This window comes from Styela clava, chromosome 8 (assembly GCF_964204865.1).
Source record: "Styela clava chromosome 8, kaStyClav1.hap1.2, whole genome shotgun sequence".
Taxonomy (NCBI): domain Eukaryota; kingdom Metazoa; phylum Chordata; class Ascidiacea; order Stolidobranchia; family Styelidae; genus Styela; species Styela clava.
Genome location: NC_135257.1, coordinates 21,903,031 through 21,920,241, shown reverse-complemented (window position 1 = coordinate 21,920,241; position 17,211 = coordinate 21,903,031). Strand labels below are relative to the sequence as shown.

Sequence of the window (17,211 nt, the reverse complement as noted above, 5' to 3'; positions counted from 1 at the left end):
CGAACCTTCCTCTCCCTTTCGGCATTGACGACTCGATTTATTACAATAATCTCTGACATCGGTGTATATCGCCTAATGATCCACTGTTTCTTAGAAAACCACTGCTTTCCCGCTTTGAAAAGGACGATTCGAAATTTTGAGCGCTATAAGTCTCATGGCATACCTGTGAATTTGTAACTTTCGACATCTTTCCAGTTTTTGGCCCGGCCAACCCAATTTATCGCGGTAATGTCAGGCATCACTAAGCTGAATTATACACGCCTCTCTCGCGTAGTATTTGCGACTTAAAAAACCAGGTCAAATAAATACTAGAGAATAAAAAATTACTCTAATCGACTGAAATTGCGCAAAACAAAATCCTTCGTCTCGTCTTTGAGCAAATAGAAAACTACTTGATGAGTTTTGTAATTATTAACAGGATGATAAATGTGAGATGTTCTAAATAAATCCAATACATTTGAATTTAAAGTTTATTCGTTTGTGGTTTCTTGGTTTTGGAAATGTTGTGAAGGAACAGGAGCGCAGCCAGTTAGGGTACAAATACCCCCCTTTTTTGAAAAATTAAAGCATTTTTCTGTATAATACATACATAGCCAATTTTCGTAGCTTGAAATGCTTTGTTGACCCTGGCCTCGTATATTCCAATGTTCTTGTTTTTAATAATATTTTATTAATATTAATATTTTATTGTCGGTCTGAAAAAGTCTGACTTTAGCCAAAATAAAATTTGTGACTTTTCAAGAACTCAAATTAATAAGTTTGAAAAATTACATTGATTCCTGTAATATTTAATCCAGTAGTCCAATTTGGTCTGAAGTTAATTAAGAGGTCTCGGGTTATATTGTTGAATAAGGTATAACTAAGTGTTTTGGTGTTTGAATTTCACTCCATCTGTATAGCGTACGTGACTAAACTACTTGGTTAATTTGCTTCCGAATTTTTATCGTATTTACTGAAATATTCATATAGGATACATTCAAGGACGTACCCAATGAATGCGCGGGTCGGGACTTTCCCCCACCGTTTGAAAATCTGAAAAACTTTTTGTAGCTTGAAAAGTTATTCAGGATCTCGAGGCCCTGAAAACTCACGTTGTCTGTAAACTAACTTGGCAACCCTCTTCAGAAACTTCATTTACTAGTGGACAGCATTATTATAAAGTTCTACTATAATCAAAAATTTTGTGATGAACTCTTGTTCTCAATATATCTTAATTGAATTCTTTACATTATTTGATACACTTTCATATGTCATCATTAGTTGCACGAAGCACATCAAAGTTCCTCTGACTAATTTAATACAAGACCTCGTTAAAACACTGTATTAACTTCGAAAAAAATACATCGAAATTAAATTTAATTAGGGATAGTTAGCCCAGGTGCCGATTTTTAATATGTGTGGGTAAGATTAAAAGAACGGGGTGTGGGGTAACCATGGGGCTTCCTAGCACCCAGACTAGGATAAATAAGTGTGGCACACTTCATATTCTTTGATGCGAGTAATTAATTTCAAAGGCTTGTCATCCGGCACGCTTCTTTGTGTGTATGTCGTTAAAACTAGGTCATTAGATCTAAATGAGGGTTTCTCCACCCATGGTGAAGTACTTTTGCTCTTTATCCTTTCTGGGAACTATAAGTCTGATATTATTTTCTTTTTTGCTTATTTTTTGTATGGCGCTCCAGAAGAATGTGTACCAATATGTAGGTAACTAATTTTGTTCGCCTATTTTACACCAAGTCGCGTAAAGGGATTGAAACCTATGGGCAGGGGATATATTCACTTCGCCAACACAGACGTCCCCGACTCGTAATAGAACTAAAATAAGGAAAATCGAAATAAAGTTATGGCCCAACCCTAACCTGATACACACACTACGGGGATACCTTTTGTATAGTATAGCAATTTGTTCGTATGGTGTAACTTAGTATCGGCGGGGTTTCGTTCGGAGCCTATTTCTCAGCGAATGGATTATAATTAAACTTTAATGATTTTAATAATATCTCAATAGAATTGGGGGGTGTCTTTGCTGTGTGTCGCCTTTTCATTCTTTCTCTATAGTGCTATGGTCGCCTTTGACTTTTACATGGTTTTTGCTACAAAGAATGTATTTTTCTATTTAACTAAATAAATACTAATAGTTTGTTAGTTAGTGTGGTGTTTCGAGCGCATAAACTATTATTGTAAAATCTCATATTTTAGTAATGGAACTGTTGTTATTCGTCACAATTTTATTTAAGTTCATCTAATTTTAAAAATGCAACATTAATTGCGCAATAGAATTTTATAGTACGAAACTATTCGTTACATGCGGGTGAACAGAATTGACAGTCGAAAATTAATTCAGAATTCTCCAAAATCAATTTTAAGTTCACAAATAAATCACCAACCGCAGAATTCCAACTAATTTAAAATAAACTCACAATTTTACAATTATAAAACCCCGCAGGCGAAAATACATTTAATTCATATATACAGAAAAGCTAATACAATTTTCATGTTTATTTGAAACAGTATTATTACTCGCCAGTATTTATTAGCAACCATATTTATAAAAAACATGTTTCTAGTATGGCCGATAATAAAACGCGCTTAAATAACGCTGTTATGTCCCGCCCATGTATGATTTTATTTAAAAATTGTATTTAATTCGGGATTTGTTAATTTATTAAGTTTTTTGAGGTCTGCGGTTAATCAGAAAATACTAGTAATAAATATGCTACAACTCGAATTAGACAATTTAATTTAGTATTAGAGTAAGTATGGCCGTACATGGCGAAGTTTACCGCCTTTCTATGGCCAAGTTTGAAAAATACTCGATTTCAATCCGCTTAATAACCCAAAATTAAGCCAAAAATTTCACGTTTTCAATCAATCAGAATTTAGGCGGGAAAGAACAATCAACTTTCATTGATGTTCATTGTTACGTTATAATTAAGTTGGCGCCAATAATAAGAGCCTCTCAAGTTTAAATTCTAAATAAGCGTGCCTTATGCATTTTGCATGGTGTAATTACCGATAAAGAGTTTCAACATGTGGGCGAGGTGGTCCGCTCTGGGTTTGTGACGTCATCATGATGATGTCATGGAAGGAATTTTTATAATGTAATTGCATGAGTAATATGGAGTGACGTCACCAAAAGATATGTTTATGACATCACTATCTGTTTTTATTTCTATTATATGATTTTTTACAATGTTCAATTGTAATTTGTAATAAGTAATAAGTTTAGAAAGTTTCCAATATTTTTGTTTTCGACAGAAAAATATTGAAATAATTATTTTTCAATTTGTCTTATTACCTTGGCCTTTTCCGAGTGTTCTCAAACTAGCTTTTTATCGGCCGTATATAATACGGCAATATTATGTATCTATCATACTTGATCTACTGTAAATATTTTACCGAACCTTAGTCGCCAGTGTAGGCGAACTAATTACCTAATAACAGCCTTGCTTGCTAAAAACCTACGATAAGACCTAAGCCGTCTAGCCGGATAGTCTGTAGTAAATTTAGTTAAATGTGTGTAATGTGATAATAACGTTAAGTATACAAATAAGTTTTGTTTAGAATTAGTAAACAGGATTGATCCGGATGCATCGGATACCCTCCTGATTTCGAATTTTATTTTTCTGCAATATTTTGTCACTTTTGTGTCTCTGTTTGACGAAAGCGAGGTCTCACTCTTTCAGCTAAAATGAAATGATAGAAGAGTTGCAACTGACGGCGGCGTCCCCCCCCCCCCCCCCCATATATAGCAAATGCTTATATATGACTTTAGAACATCGATGGTTTGCAAACACACTTATTTAGTTGAGGGCCTGAGAACCTTACTTTGAGTATATTGATATAAAACAGCTCTTTTTTTGAATGCTCATACGATTTTGTTTTTTTATCCGCCAAAAACTCCTCACCGGCGCAATAATATTTACGATAGACCACATTTTTACTATTGAATCAGTTTAACCGCTCCCAACGGACGTTTGAAATTATTATCATTCGCTATAAATTGGCTCCTTTGTTAACCCAGCCCAGAATAACGATAGATTCCGACGCTGCATGAAAAAGCTAGTAAAAAATTCGCCCGATTTTATATTTCTAATGACAATTATTCGTTTATTAATAGTTCATATTGTGCTTCTACTTCTCATTTATCATACACAATAAAATTTATTCAAACTCACAATTGTTATTACTATCCCTGTCGGGAAAGTAATTTTGTCTTTCCCGGGGAGAAATTTCGCTTAGTATTTGCTGTAGTAAAGAACTTGGGTCTCAATCGATTTTAGCATAAGAGCACTGAGACTTTGCCAGTGTAATTACGCAAATCAACTTGTCCGTCCGTTTAACGAATCCGAGGTAAGCCTATTCCGGCTTTGTATAATGAAATATAGACCCGCCTTCAATATTTGATCTCGTCAATAGCTTTCAAGAGGCGCCTTTGCTAACGGTCACGGATAGTATTAATATTGCTCGAGTGGTCCGTTGGTGCAAAAATACACAATGGAGATATGGAGATTTTTTTTTCGTTTTTTGAGGGTCATTTATATTAGAATTAGGATGGATTTGTGAATGGTAATCAATATAATGAAAATTATGGTGAAATTACGTGTTTTTCTATGTAATTGGTTTGTGGGGTTCTGCAAATTGAAATGAAATTCTAATTGCCAAGTTTGACCGGAACATCTAGCGGATCCCGCCTGCGGCTAGGTTTTCAAAAGTCCCGATGGTTTTCAGCTACGAAAAATTACTATGTATGATGTAGAAAAATGCCTTATTCACATTTTCAAAAAGGGGGTCCCGACTCATATCCCCCGGGTATACCCCTGTTCAGGTACCCAAAAATTAAATCGATTGTTTTATTAGTTACAGGGGAAAGCGATTTTTACCAAAAACAACAATTTGGCGAAGCCGTCCATATGTACACTTCGTGTTCCACAAGCTGTGTCGCCCACGCATAAAAACTTGACTTTTCAAGAGTTATTTGTCTCTGTGCTCGAACCAACCGTCGGCATATTTGTTTTGTCTGTTGGCTCTAACTGCCGATTTGTTATTACTTGTAAATCAAAATTGTAGTTAAATTTAGTTGATTTCGCTGGTAAAGCAATGCTTTGTGCGTGTTCCATAACTACACAATTTTTAAAATTTGTTTACAAAGTTTTTTTTATATATTAATCAGTAATTACGCTACCCCCTCACAAACAGTCCCCCAAACGCGTAATAGAACTAAAATAAGGAAAATAGGAATAAAATTATGGCCTAACCCTAACCTGATACGCATACCACGGGAGTACCGTCTTTGGTTATTTGATTAGGAATACTGATAAATATCCATCTGGTGTCATGTGACGTGAGCATCAAACAAAATCTATATATATCTTAGTTATGGAGGCCTTTATATATATATATATACGAACGACTTTAGCCAGACTACAAGGTACCTTTTATATATAGCCATCTATTCTTGTTCCCGTCAAGTGACTCACTCATACGCGTAAAGAGACTTTGGAACTTTTTACGCGTTATTATATTTAGACCCTCTTTTATCTGAAACGTTTTTTTTTTCTGGGGGGGGGGGGGGTCGATTTTCCTTCAGTATTGTTTCAACATTTAATTGAAACTTTTCATTGAGAAAATTAAAATACAAAAAATGCTGTTTTCTCAGTACCATATACGCGTTTACGATTTTTTACCGATTTCAATACGATATACGGCGGTTTGATAATATTCACGATTGACCACATTCCCAACATTTCAATCGTTATACAACGGTCGTCCGGTAGATTAGTAGTGGTTATGGTTAGTCCAACGGTTTATTACGGTTGTTCTGTAATTTATTGTGTGTATTAAAAATTACGTCTTCGTTCTTCTGTGTGTTTGTCAATAACAGTATTCTCAGACCTAATTTGCATATTGTTTTCAATTTATATGGAGCATTGTTCCAGTCATAATAAAACTACTATGGCGTCACAGAATGTTTGCCGAACGTCTGTTTGTTAGTTATAACACGTATATGGTTTTGTGTAATGATATTGTGCAGTTCAATCCGTCGACTACTTTTGGGACAAAAATTCTGAAATTTGTTTTTATGAGATATTTGCTTCTCATATGAGACTCTACCTTATTGAGAAAACATGGATGTCCAAAATTTCGAATCGATTTGAAATTAAATTAATCGAAATTAATTCTTTTAGACAAACTTATAGAACTTACACATTGAACACCAACTATACGAAGTTGTTATCATATTGAAGTCTGGCACTCCTCTTATTGAATATTATTCAAACTTATACAGCTTAAGAATCCACTCTTTTGCGAATAAATTCATATTTAAATCGTTTTGTGAATCCGAACGGATTGGCGTCAATCGGGCTTATATAACCACACCAGGGGGGCTTTATATTCGGCTGAAGACAGTCTGAAGAGCCAAGAATTTACCCACTTAATGAGGATAATGTATTTATGTAGTTCCGGGTTGAGGCCGGTAATATTTGGTAGATTGTTAATATACGGAATGACCTCAGAAAATGGAGAATTTGACACTTGAATTTTTCTGTGTATACTTGTACTCAAAAGTTTCATTGCTCTAGGACGCTTCACGCAAAAGTTATGTTCTAGTTGTGCCACAGGACAATACATAATATTTGTGATGGCGAAATCGAATCAGCGAATTTTGAATAAGATGAATAAAGGTCCTATTTAGTTCTTGAAGAGTTAAAATATCATCAATTTAGGCCACACCCAGTGTTGAAATTGGCGGTGCAAATTGTTGCAGCATAACATACATTTAAAATGCTCAATACACGCAAAATAAACTATGATGTCATAAATCCTCCCATATTTTCGCGCGAATATTTCAAATACGCAACAATTGAGATAATTTAAATTCCGAGAATGTAAAATTCTCAAATTATAGGATTCTGCGGTCGTATTACTGTCTGTGTGGCCGGAAAATAACTATTTCAATATTTAACTGTTTTATATATATATAATTGGCCATACGTGAGTATAGTATTTGGAAATTTTAAAATTGTTTAGTTTACATTTCTATGTTTATTCATTTTTTATCTTGTTTTTCCACGCGAATCGAAACCTCAAAAATTTATAAAATAGTGAAAGCTATAATTCTAATATTAACTGCTTAATATATATATATAATGGCATTACATGGGTGTAAATTCGTAATTTTTATATTTATATTACTGCTTTACGTCTTTCCATATTTGATCTGGTATATTCCCACGCTAAACGTAGCCTAAAAATTGTACTTATATTTTTGACAAAATTGCCATATTTGATAGGATATAAAGCTTACCTGCGGGCCATCCCTGGAGCGGAATGACTTAGCAAAATAATTCAAGTCTAAATCTCCTTTTGTCAAAGAATGCTTATTAGGCTAATGCGCATACCAGACGTACTTTCGGCTTTACTTGTTCAATCTCTTTGATATTAAAAGTATTTGTGAATGTTCCTTCAAGCGTGTGTTCTTGAACGCAAACGGCTTTATTGTGTTATTTCTTTAATGTTTTTGAGGTATTTTGGTCGCTCCTAATTAGGCATTGAGCAAGCTATGTTGTATGTAAATGGGATTTTAACTTGGAACAAGACTTGCGCAGCCGCTAATGATAAATAAGGCCAATGTTATGAAATATATTTGAATCGGGTTGCGCGAGACTAACTCCCTGTCTTTCCTCTATGCCTTTATGCTAGTAAATGCGTATACTGCAAGGATACTGTAGCTGGAATAAACATGACTATTCTATCCAATTAAAGAGTCCAGCTGCACACTAACACAAATCTATTTCTGTGACGTTTCGACTGACCAAAGCAGTTTAAACTGCTTGTCTGAGGAAGTCTGACTCTGGTCGGACGAAACGTTACAGAATTACATTTGCGTTAGTGTGCAGCAAGACTCTTGAATTGAAGAATAGTTATGAAGTATGTTGCTTGTTGTGCAGTGAACATAGCGATTTTTCGTAGCATGGGACGCTTTATAGACCCATAAAGACCCCTGAAAACCCGCTGGCTCTTACGGTCAAGCTTGGTAATTAGAGATTTCATAACCCACTTGAAAAAGCATCTGTCGTAAACGAAATTTACGCATTACGCATGATTTTTTGGCGAAAATTTCCGATTAAAAGTTGTGTGTTTACAGAATTTTAAATTTTGTAGTTGTATGATGAATAATATTTGCCAGAGGCTGGATTTTGAAAAATACGGATTTTGAAAATTGATGAATAATACACATTATAGATTTAAAGTAGTTTCATTGTGGTGATGACCTTGAAAGTATTGAGTTATTTATGGTATAGTATTGAAATTGGTTGCGGTAAAACCAAACGGCGAAAAAGCATTCAATAAAAATTGCTCTTCACGTTAATGCTTGAAGGATTCAGTTTTTTCGAAGTAGCAGTAAGCAAGTTCGGATTCGTCAGTACCCGAATAATCAAACTCTAATAAAACTTTAAGAGCCAGCCAAAGCATAGAAACTACATTAACCTCGTTGAATTTGATCATTTCGTGTCAAATCCGGCCACCACAAGCGCTAGTATAAACACCGGAGGCGAATTTCCGTAGATATATTTCACCATTCATAACTGAGAAGATTTGCGTATTGTCACGGTGTGTACGTCACAATAGATCTAAATTTTTGTGAATTATTTGATGAATGAAATTTTAACATTCCCTTTTGAAGTTTATTTAGTTTTATCTGTATACGATAACCTTATTTGATCGTGTGTGACGTCATAAACATAAATTTCCGTTTTCGCGCGCTTTTTGTGTATTTCAATAGAAAGTCGGTACATTACTGGTGTTTTGCTAAAGGAGTCATTCCCGCGAATTCACTTACAGTTATAACAAAAAGCCAATCGGCTCTTCTGTACAAAGCCTCCGCTCCGAATCCAGCGTTTTTGCATTAGTGGCGGGGCTTTATACAAAGATCCTGTGATTCTACTTAACTATGTAATTCCCGTTTTATGTGGGCTAATTATTCTTCAATTTCTCAGGCCTATTTCGTGTTGACCTATTGGGCTAATACTCTAAATATTTTACACCAATTGTAAACATTTATATAGGTTCTGTTTGTTTACGTTTTCCTCTTCCGTACACTGTTAGAAACATCGGTGAATTGACATGATTTTTATAGTAATTCATAGTATGTTACAGGCGTTAAATATGATTGACTATTAAATTTTCTCTGTGGTGTACTGTGCAAAACGTCGTTAAATAACTTAATTTTATAGTAATTAATGGAAATTTTCAGATGGTATATCCTTGCTTAACTGTGATGAAATGTTGACCTGTATTTTATAGTAATTTCCATCGAATTTCAGGTGTTCGAGTAAAACTATTACAAAGGTAAAGATAGTCCTTTATTTAAATAAAGTTATTCAAAGCATACTGCCTATTTACAAATAAGATTTATTGTATGTTATGGTTCCAAATTGCGCATCGCTTTTTAGGTAAGGATGCGATCGGCCTATTGTGTATTTATATTCTGATTAGGGAATTTCTATGGAACATCCTCGGCCTGGGATATATTATATTTACATCGTTTCACGCATCGTCTCGATTTGTTAAAATTTGATCAAGTGTTATATATGGCCAAGTTTGGTGAAAGTCTGACCCTTCCGCTGTCGGATTATTTAAATGTCCAGTGCGAACCCGTATGACCCGCTCTTTAAATCTTAAAGCGATTAACCCGGTGACCTGCCGAATGGATCGAGTGCTTTTAAGTGACAATATAGGTCACGATAAGGGTTAAAAAGTCTCGGCTTTTAAACAGTTCGCTTCTTTACTCATCGTAACGGGTTCCTTTTCGTTTTTGTCGCTGTTTTCTAGATTATCCGTGATTTTATGTGATTGGAGCTTTACAAATTGAAGGATGCACGTTTTGGGACGAAATGGGCCAATTTTCAAATTGAAGGATGGTCGTTTTGGGACGAAATGGGCCAATTTACAAATTGAAGGATGGCCATTTTGGACGAGATGGGCCACATGGTCTTTAATTTGCAATTTTCCCTGACAGCGCTGAGGTGGACTACTTACGTCAGCGTTGTGTAGGCTCGGTCATCACATCAAATATTGTTTTAGAATATAATTGTTGATTAATCAGTTCTAGTGATTCTCAAGCCACCGCAGCACTAGGAATTTTGACACTTTTTTTTTCTATTATTCTAAGAAACATCTGTACAAATTGATTGATAGATTCCTTGAGTTGATTATTGCAAAATTCCATTTAATACGCTAATTTTTTTTTAGAAGCAATAATCCTATTTTCCATGTATCGATTTAGGCTTGCTTTATGTTCGGACCTAATGTCAGCGATATATAAATGGACGCATATGTTTTGATGAGGTAACATAGAAATGATTAATGCTGCATACGCTACCTAGAGGCATCAAATTCGCCCATTACAAGAAAATTGGTGTTTTGTTGATTGGCATTTACCACATATTTAGGCCGAGTGCCGGATAGAACCGTCCAGAACCGGAAATTACCAGTTGTAGCTGCATTGTGTGTGTATTGGCAAAAAAATCAACGCGTTGACAAGTTTAGGAAATACCCTATCAAGGTAATCAATCGAAACAAGGAAACGCTTACCGGACGGCTATTAGTAACCTTTTTAGTATTAAGTTAATGGAAATCGCCAATCTCTTGAACGTTTATATTGGTTATGTTTAAGGTGACAAATTAACAATAACTCCCTTATTTTCTCATGTCAAATTCGTTTCCATCGAGAAATGATTGATATGGCGTTTCACCACTTATTCAAACAAGGTTCTCTTAGGTGAGCAGACCCTGTTATTATGTGAGGACGTCCTATTTGGGGGGGGGGGGGGGGTTGGATGTCGTAACTTTCCCACTCCAGTCGTCGCGGGCGTAAGTTTTTTGAAACGAAAATAAACTCAAAATATTTGGATATATGAACCGTATTAAAAAACACCATAAGACAAAATTTGTACAACGCAAATGGAAAGATATATCTAATTTTAGATTTCCATTTTCGCGATTGGAACCCAAATATCTCGACACCCAACACCTTTCATGCGTAGACAAGTTAAATATTCATAAATTGTTTTGTTTTCATTCAAAAACGCGAAATTGAACTTTAATGAGCGTGGAGAGTCTGGAAACTATGGTGATCGGCAGCTGGTAAACGCGCACTTCGCTTATAGCGTGTTTGTTTACTATGGGTTTCCGCGACTAAGTTATTTTCCATTTGCGATCCTGTGGCCTCCTATGGCTAATATAAATCGCGCATCGGTGTATCTTTAGCCGAACCCGATGCCATGATTTTGTATTAACAAATACAGGGTGTCCATAAAGTCATTTTACAGTTTCAATCTTGTTATGAAGTCAGTTCTCAATATATCTCAACCAGGTTTGTTGTTTATTAATCAGTAATAGTTTAAGTATTTTTACTTCATTTAATACAACTGTTAGGGCTATCGATAAATTTACTTATTAATTGAAAAAATTTTTTTTATCTCGTAGCCTTTCGTCCGATCAACGTCAAGACCTTTTTAGACAAACAGTTTACAACTCTCAATAAGTTTTTGAATTGTAAAATGATTGACATTAACACACTGTATAAAAAGATATCATCAAAAAAACTTTTTTCTTGCCAACGTCTGAATTACTTGGAATACACATTTTTCGGATTGTAAAAATTCTTTCAACCACACTTTATATAAAGATATCGCCAACTATCCATTATTTCCACCCAAAAGTCAACTTCAAAAGCGTCTGAATTACTCAGAGTAGCAGATGGAAAGCGAATCGACTCAAAAATTATTTACGAAAACTGACGCGTATATTTTCAAAGTAGGAACGTAATCTAAGACTTTATCTGAAACTAGCGGTTACATGCACCTGCCTACGTGGCCTTGACTCCTAAGATTAAGATGTTATGGTTGTATTATGTATGGCCGTGTATGTTGTATCGTAAAAAGGGCGGTTTAGGTGTGTGGCTGTAATATTGGATTTTTTACTGTGATTAGTTAGATTGGAGTATTCGAATTAATCGAAATTTTAGGATTTAAAAATTTTAAAATATAATCATTTAATTCGATAGTTTACGTTAAAATGTTGAAGTTATTTTGGGTTTTGAAATAACTCCATTCAGATTTTAGATTATTCGAATTCGAATTAATAACAGATACAATTCTAGAATATAGAAAATATTCGCATATAATGGCATCCCTAGACGTCCATTGTCTCTCTGATTGCAATATTCCCATCTCAGATGTCCCCTCTGGTCTACGTACGGTATCATACTTCACAGCGGGTAAGGCTAATCAGTCGAAATATGATATTATAAGCCTTTTGCGTCGCATCGTCGCCACTGATTTACGATTACCTTGTTTTAATTTTGATTTGCGAACATGTGATTTTAGAGCTGACATAGTACGGCCGCGGGCCAAATCCGGCCCGTTGTGTAATTCATGCTGGCCCGCCTGATGCTGCCACAACCAAACTAAATCCAAAATGTTATGTTTTAGCTAAAAAAATAGCTCAAGGAATTTATTGAAATTGCGAATAAATTTAGTTTTGTCGCGAGGCTTATTGTTTTCCACATTTGCTTTTGTAACACTGTAATTTTGTTCATAAAACGTAACTCGCCAGTCGAAATGGTGGAAACCATTGGTTTAGCGTGAACATAGAAAATGGGGTTCATTGCGAAATCCATGGTTCGCCAGTAACGTTTTCTTCTCGGCGGCTCTTTCTAACAAGCACATTCGCTAGGCTACGTTTACTACGAATCTCATTCTTAAATTTTCAATGCATTGACTCATTTCCATGAGCTATTGTACTTAAAGGGGCCGAGTAGACTAAAATATATTCAATTTAAATGGAAAATTTTCGCCGCTTCTTAGCGGAAGCCGTCATCCTAAAATAGACTTGAAGCTTTGTTCCTCGTATTATGACATAAGAATGTAGATGTCCGAACTGTTTGATATTCTAAAATTTCCGAAAAATGATTCGTTTGGGAATTTATTAGATTTTTGAGTAGGAACTCGGGATTCGCCCGGCTAATTTTGGATATATCAAATTTCGGGCTCAGTCATAACTATTGCATAATATTTAAAATACCATAGTACGGTTGTAAACTTTATATATCATCATATCTTGAAAAAAAAAATTTTCCAGTTGGCAAAACAAAATTATTCCTGTACACAAATTTCAATGAATTTAAACATGTTTTCATTTATGTAGGTAGCGATACAAGGCATTTCTCGCAAAATGTCTTTCGCGCTCAAGATTCGTGATGAATTATAACACGTTTCAACTGTCGAGTGGAGCAAAAAATAAAATTTCCACAAATGGTTTTTTCGCTAACGGCCCTATCCCGCAAACGTTTTTGTTCAACAAACATTGTTTCCCACGATATAGCGGGAGTCAACACTATGACGGCATAAACAAGCGGGTATCGATGAAAATAATTAATACGCTCGTAGACGATTTGTAGTAAACAAGGATTACGATTATTCAAAATAATACACATCTTGTCGTACACACGAACGACGCCCATGAAACGCCTCTCCGGAAATCCACAATTGATCAAATTTATTGTATCTGCGTTGTATTCGTACGTTTGCGGGCTTGTTTTTATGTGTCTGATTTACTATAACTATATTGTAAATAGAGTAATTGTGTCTTTTTCGATTATGGCTACCAGATTTAAATTTGAGAGGGCCTCCTCCTCGCATCATAATCCTGGCACCAAAACGTTGTTATATAAAAAAAAATATTACTGAGAGCCGCATATAAATAACATAATTTTTCAACCTCTGCTATATCAACTTGAACAATTTACTTATTAAAGAAACTTATTATTACTGGCTCGGGACATCCGCTTTTTCTTGCGCATAAACTAAAATTGTGCTTTAATTTTTGTTTTATTCACTCGTTTTCCTTAGCCTTTACTTGTCAAGTATCTTGTTTTCAAAGATCCAATCAATCGTTTTTTTCGTGGCGAAACACATATCATGTTTTTTATTGGACGTAGAGTAACGAACAATGGCTTCTCTACGTTTTAAACATTTAAATACGGTTTAACGAGAAAATTGAGACGATCCGGAATTATTCCATATTGTAACATATTTTCCGCGTAGCATAGTTTTATATTTTATTTTAGGGATAAGTAGGCTGCATTAGCGAGAAAGCTGAGCCTAAACAGCAAGTAGCTAAAAATATAGTAAATATCACAGAAATTTCGAGTAATTGTATAATATAGCTAAAATTTGTGTATTTGAACGAAATAGTTTAAATATAAAAACGCGATTTTTTTTAAACTACACCTATTCGAGTAATACTTATATGAGAGACCAATAATTTCAGCCGAAGATATACAATAACTGCGAATTTCTTGTGTTAACTTGCATTTTTTTCAATTCCTCAGCCTTATGTAAGGATATAAGGGATCGGGTTCGCGGTCTTCCTGCGTTATTTAATTCATCCTAGATCGTGCATGGCACTATTGTAATGCGGGTATTTATAGTATGGCCGTCTGTAACCGATAAAAGTAGGGTCAGATTACATGGATTCAATAGAGTAACGGCTGGTGATAATATGGCGCGATATCGCAGCAGATTTTTAAATTTCAAATTTCTAATCTCATTCAGTTTTGAAGCGATTACTACTTTGACTTGAAAGTCTGTAAATAGTTTAATATTTTTGACTGCTATTCATTCATTCTTTATCTGCGTTTGTTGGCATTTTCCGTATTTCCAAACTCCCTCTTGGAGCAAGGCTCTAGACCAGTGGTTCCCAACCTTTGATGGTTTGTGGCCCGCTTTTAGCACTCACGGCCCTGTGACTGTAACAAATTTTAAGTATTAATATAGGTACAAACATTTAATTGAAGTGTCGTCTGCTGCAACATTATTGGTCTGTGACGTCATAGACAATGTTTTATTATCTCACAATGTACTTGACAATGGTTCTGAGAAAATGTAATTTAATCACTTAGCGTTGGTCGAATATAACAGGTGTCTTGTCTCGGTGGGATTGTGGGTATTCTCTGTGGAATTGTGGGTACGATATTGTGTCAAGCAACTGATATAATTCTGTTTTTGTAGTGGTTGGAATGCCAGAGCTATTACCGATTGACTAGAAGTTATCGGTTGTCTTTTATCGGTCTACCGTTGACTAACCGTTTTTATCTTTTTTGCAGAAGAGGAAATCGACGTGGTTACAGTTGAAAAGAACAGTACCGTGTTAAAAGCAAAGAACAATGTGACAATCGGACAAAAACCCGGGAAAAAGATTCTGGCTACGTTAGTTCCAAAAGAAAATGGAGAATTAACCCTCGTAACGAACACTAGCGGCGCTACAAACTTTATCAGAAAGGGAGTAAAAACAATCACCCAAAATGCTGAGATGGTCGAACGCGGTAGGGCAAGGAGTAAATATCAACTTGTCAATGGAAATGGGCAGAATATCCCCCCTCGCACTGTCATGGTGGTCGAGAAAAAGGCGCAAAATTTGAAAGAGAAATTCACTACAGCGACTGTTGGATCAAAAAGGCGCCACACAGTTGAAGAAACAGCATGCTGTGTCACGAAAGCTCAGCAGCCGGTAATGCAAATGGCCAACCCAAAGTTAGTAATGCAGAGGAATAACTCAGTGTCCCCCGTTCCCAGAACAGATGGAAAAAGACGAATTTTGTCTTTAGATGGAGTCTCATTCTGCGCAACCAACGGCGTGCGTCAATACAACACGGATTACATGCGTTCCAAAGACGGATCGAAAATTGGGGGAACCCCAGAAAAAGACTCCGTAAAAATCAAGCAAGTCGTGTTACCAGAAGTGACGTCATCATTTAGTGACGTAGTGAGCAAATTCAAGATCACGAAACAAAAAATACCTATCGGAGCAGCTGTTAAAGTCAAAGAGGAACCGAACGAGTTTCGAACTCGAATTGTTGGATCACCACAAAACAAAAGAAAACGTAAAGCTGAGGCATTGGCCAACGTGCTGTCTTCTGGAAGTGGATCCGACAGCGAGCAAATACGTGCCGCGCATAACGTACTGGAGCGTCAACGTAGAGAAGGTTTGCGCGCGTCATTCCTGACGTTGCGTGATAACGTACCAGAACTCAGAGCAATGGAGAAGACTCCCAAAGTCAACATTTTAAACAAAGCGAGGGATTACTGCTTGGAACTCCAGCGAGACGAAAAATCACTGACGGTCGAGAAAGATCGTCTCATTCGTCGTCAGCAACGGCTGCAATCTCGTCTCGAACGAGCAAGACGAGCTGTCCAATCCATTTCCTCGCCACCAGAAAGCGATTTAGAATCCGAAGTGGAATTATCCGGAAATAACAACAGCTCCCCAATTGTATCACTTCCGCCTTCTCCACCAACTGGATACATCCCAAGCACGAATTATTACGTCACAAACAAAAGGTCACCAACAGAACAACAACAACACGAAGTCGTCTTCAGGTTGGAATCGGCAAAAAACTCTCGCCAAAGAGTCAAAAATACTGATTTTTCTCCTACGGTAAAGCAAGTCAAATGTCAGGCAGATCTTCGAGCGATTCTGGCAACGCTACAGAAGGGGACAGACACGAACTTACGACTCTCGTTTCAAACTAGTGATGTTCTTTCCGACGGCTTTGACTGCGGTGATAGCGAAGAAGAGCATTTAAGAACTTTATTTTAAATTTCCCGCGCTTTTTAGTGCGGCCGCCGCGTACCCCGTGAATTAGCACAACCCCGACTGAGCTCGATGCTCAAAAAGATCGGTGTGGGCTACTCACGGACGGGCGCTCAGATACATTAAAATGGCCCTCTGTGGCCCGCGCTCTGGATGGCCCTCGTGGCCCAAAAAGACAAGACGACAATTGTAGGCAATACGCTTTATGTATAGTTTCGCCATTATACGCTTATGCTTGTAGTATTTATAGTTAAAGACTATTATATGCTTAGGACTGCTTTTTGTGTTTTTGATTACGTCATAGTGATGACGTCACTAACGATAATGATGTACGGTACTATGTCACATTCACGTGACAGGGCCAAACAGGGAGGACTCAAAATAATCGCAATGCGATGAAAACAGAATTTTGGGCGAAAATTTAATTTTGGTCCAAAAATGGATGATTTCGACCCAAAATGGACTTATTTTTTGTAAATTAATATTTCTTTTGTTTTGTTCAGTGTTTTAAACCAATTATGTTGTTTGTTGAGTTTGATTGTTCGTTTG

General features: G+C 36.2%; 1 protein-coding gene across 2 annotated transcripts in view; it reads left to right on the top strand.

The window, feature by feature from the left end:
- The window catches only part of LOC120345408 (uncharacterized), a 44,629-nt gene extending 27,807 nt beyond the window's left edge, over positions 1-16,822 (top strand). For both annotated transcript variants that reach the window (XM_039414841.2, XM_039414842.2), the window contains exon 3: positions 15,176-16,822. In XM_039414841.2, the coding sequence (XP_039270775.2) occupies positions 15,176-16,668 (1,493 nt within the window). In that variant the 3' untranslated portion in view covers positions 16,669-16,822. The remainder of the gene's footprint in view (positions 1-15,175) is intronic.
- The last annotated feature ends 389 nt before the right edge of the window (positions 16,823-17,211 follow it).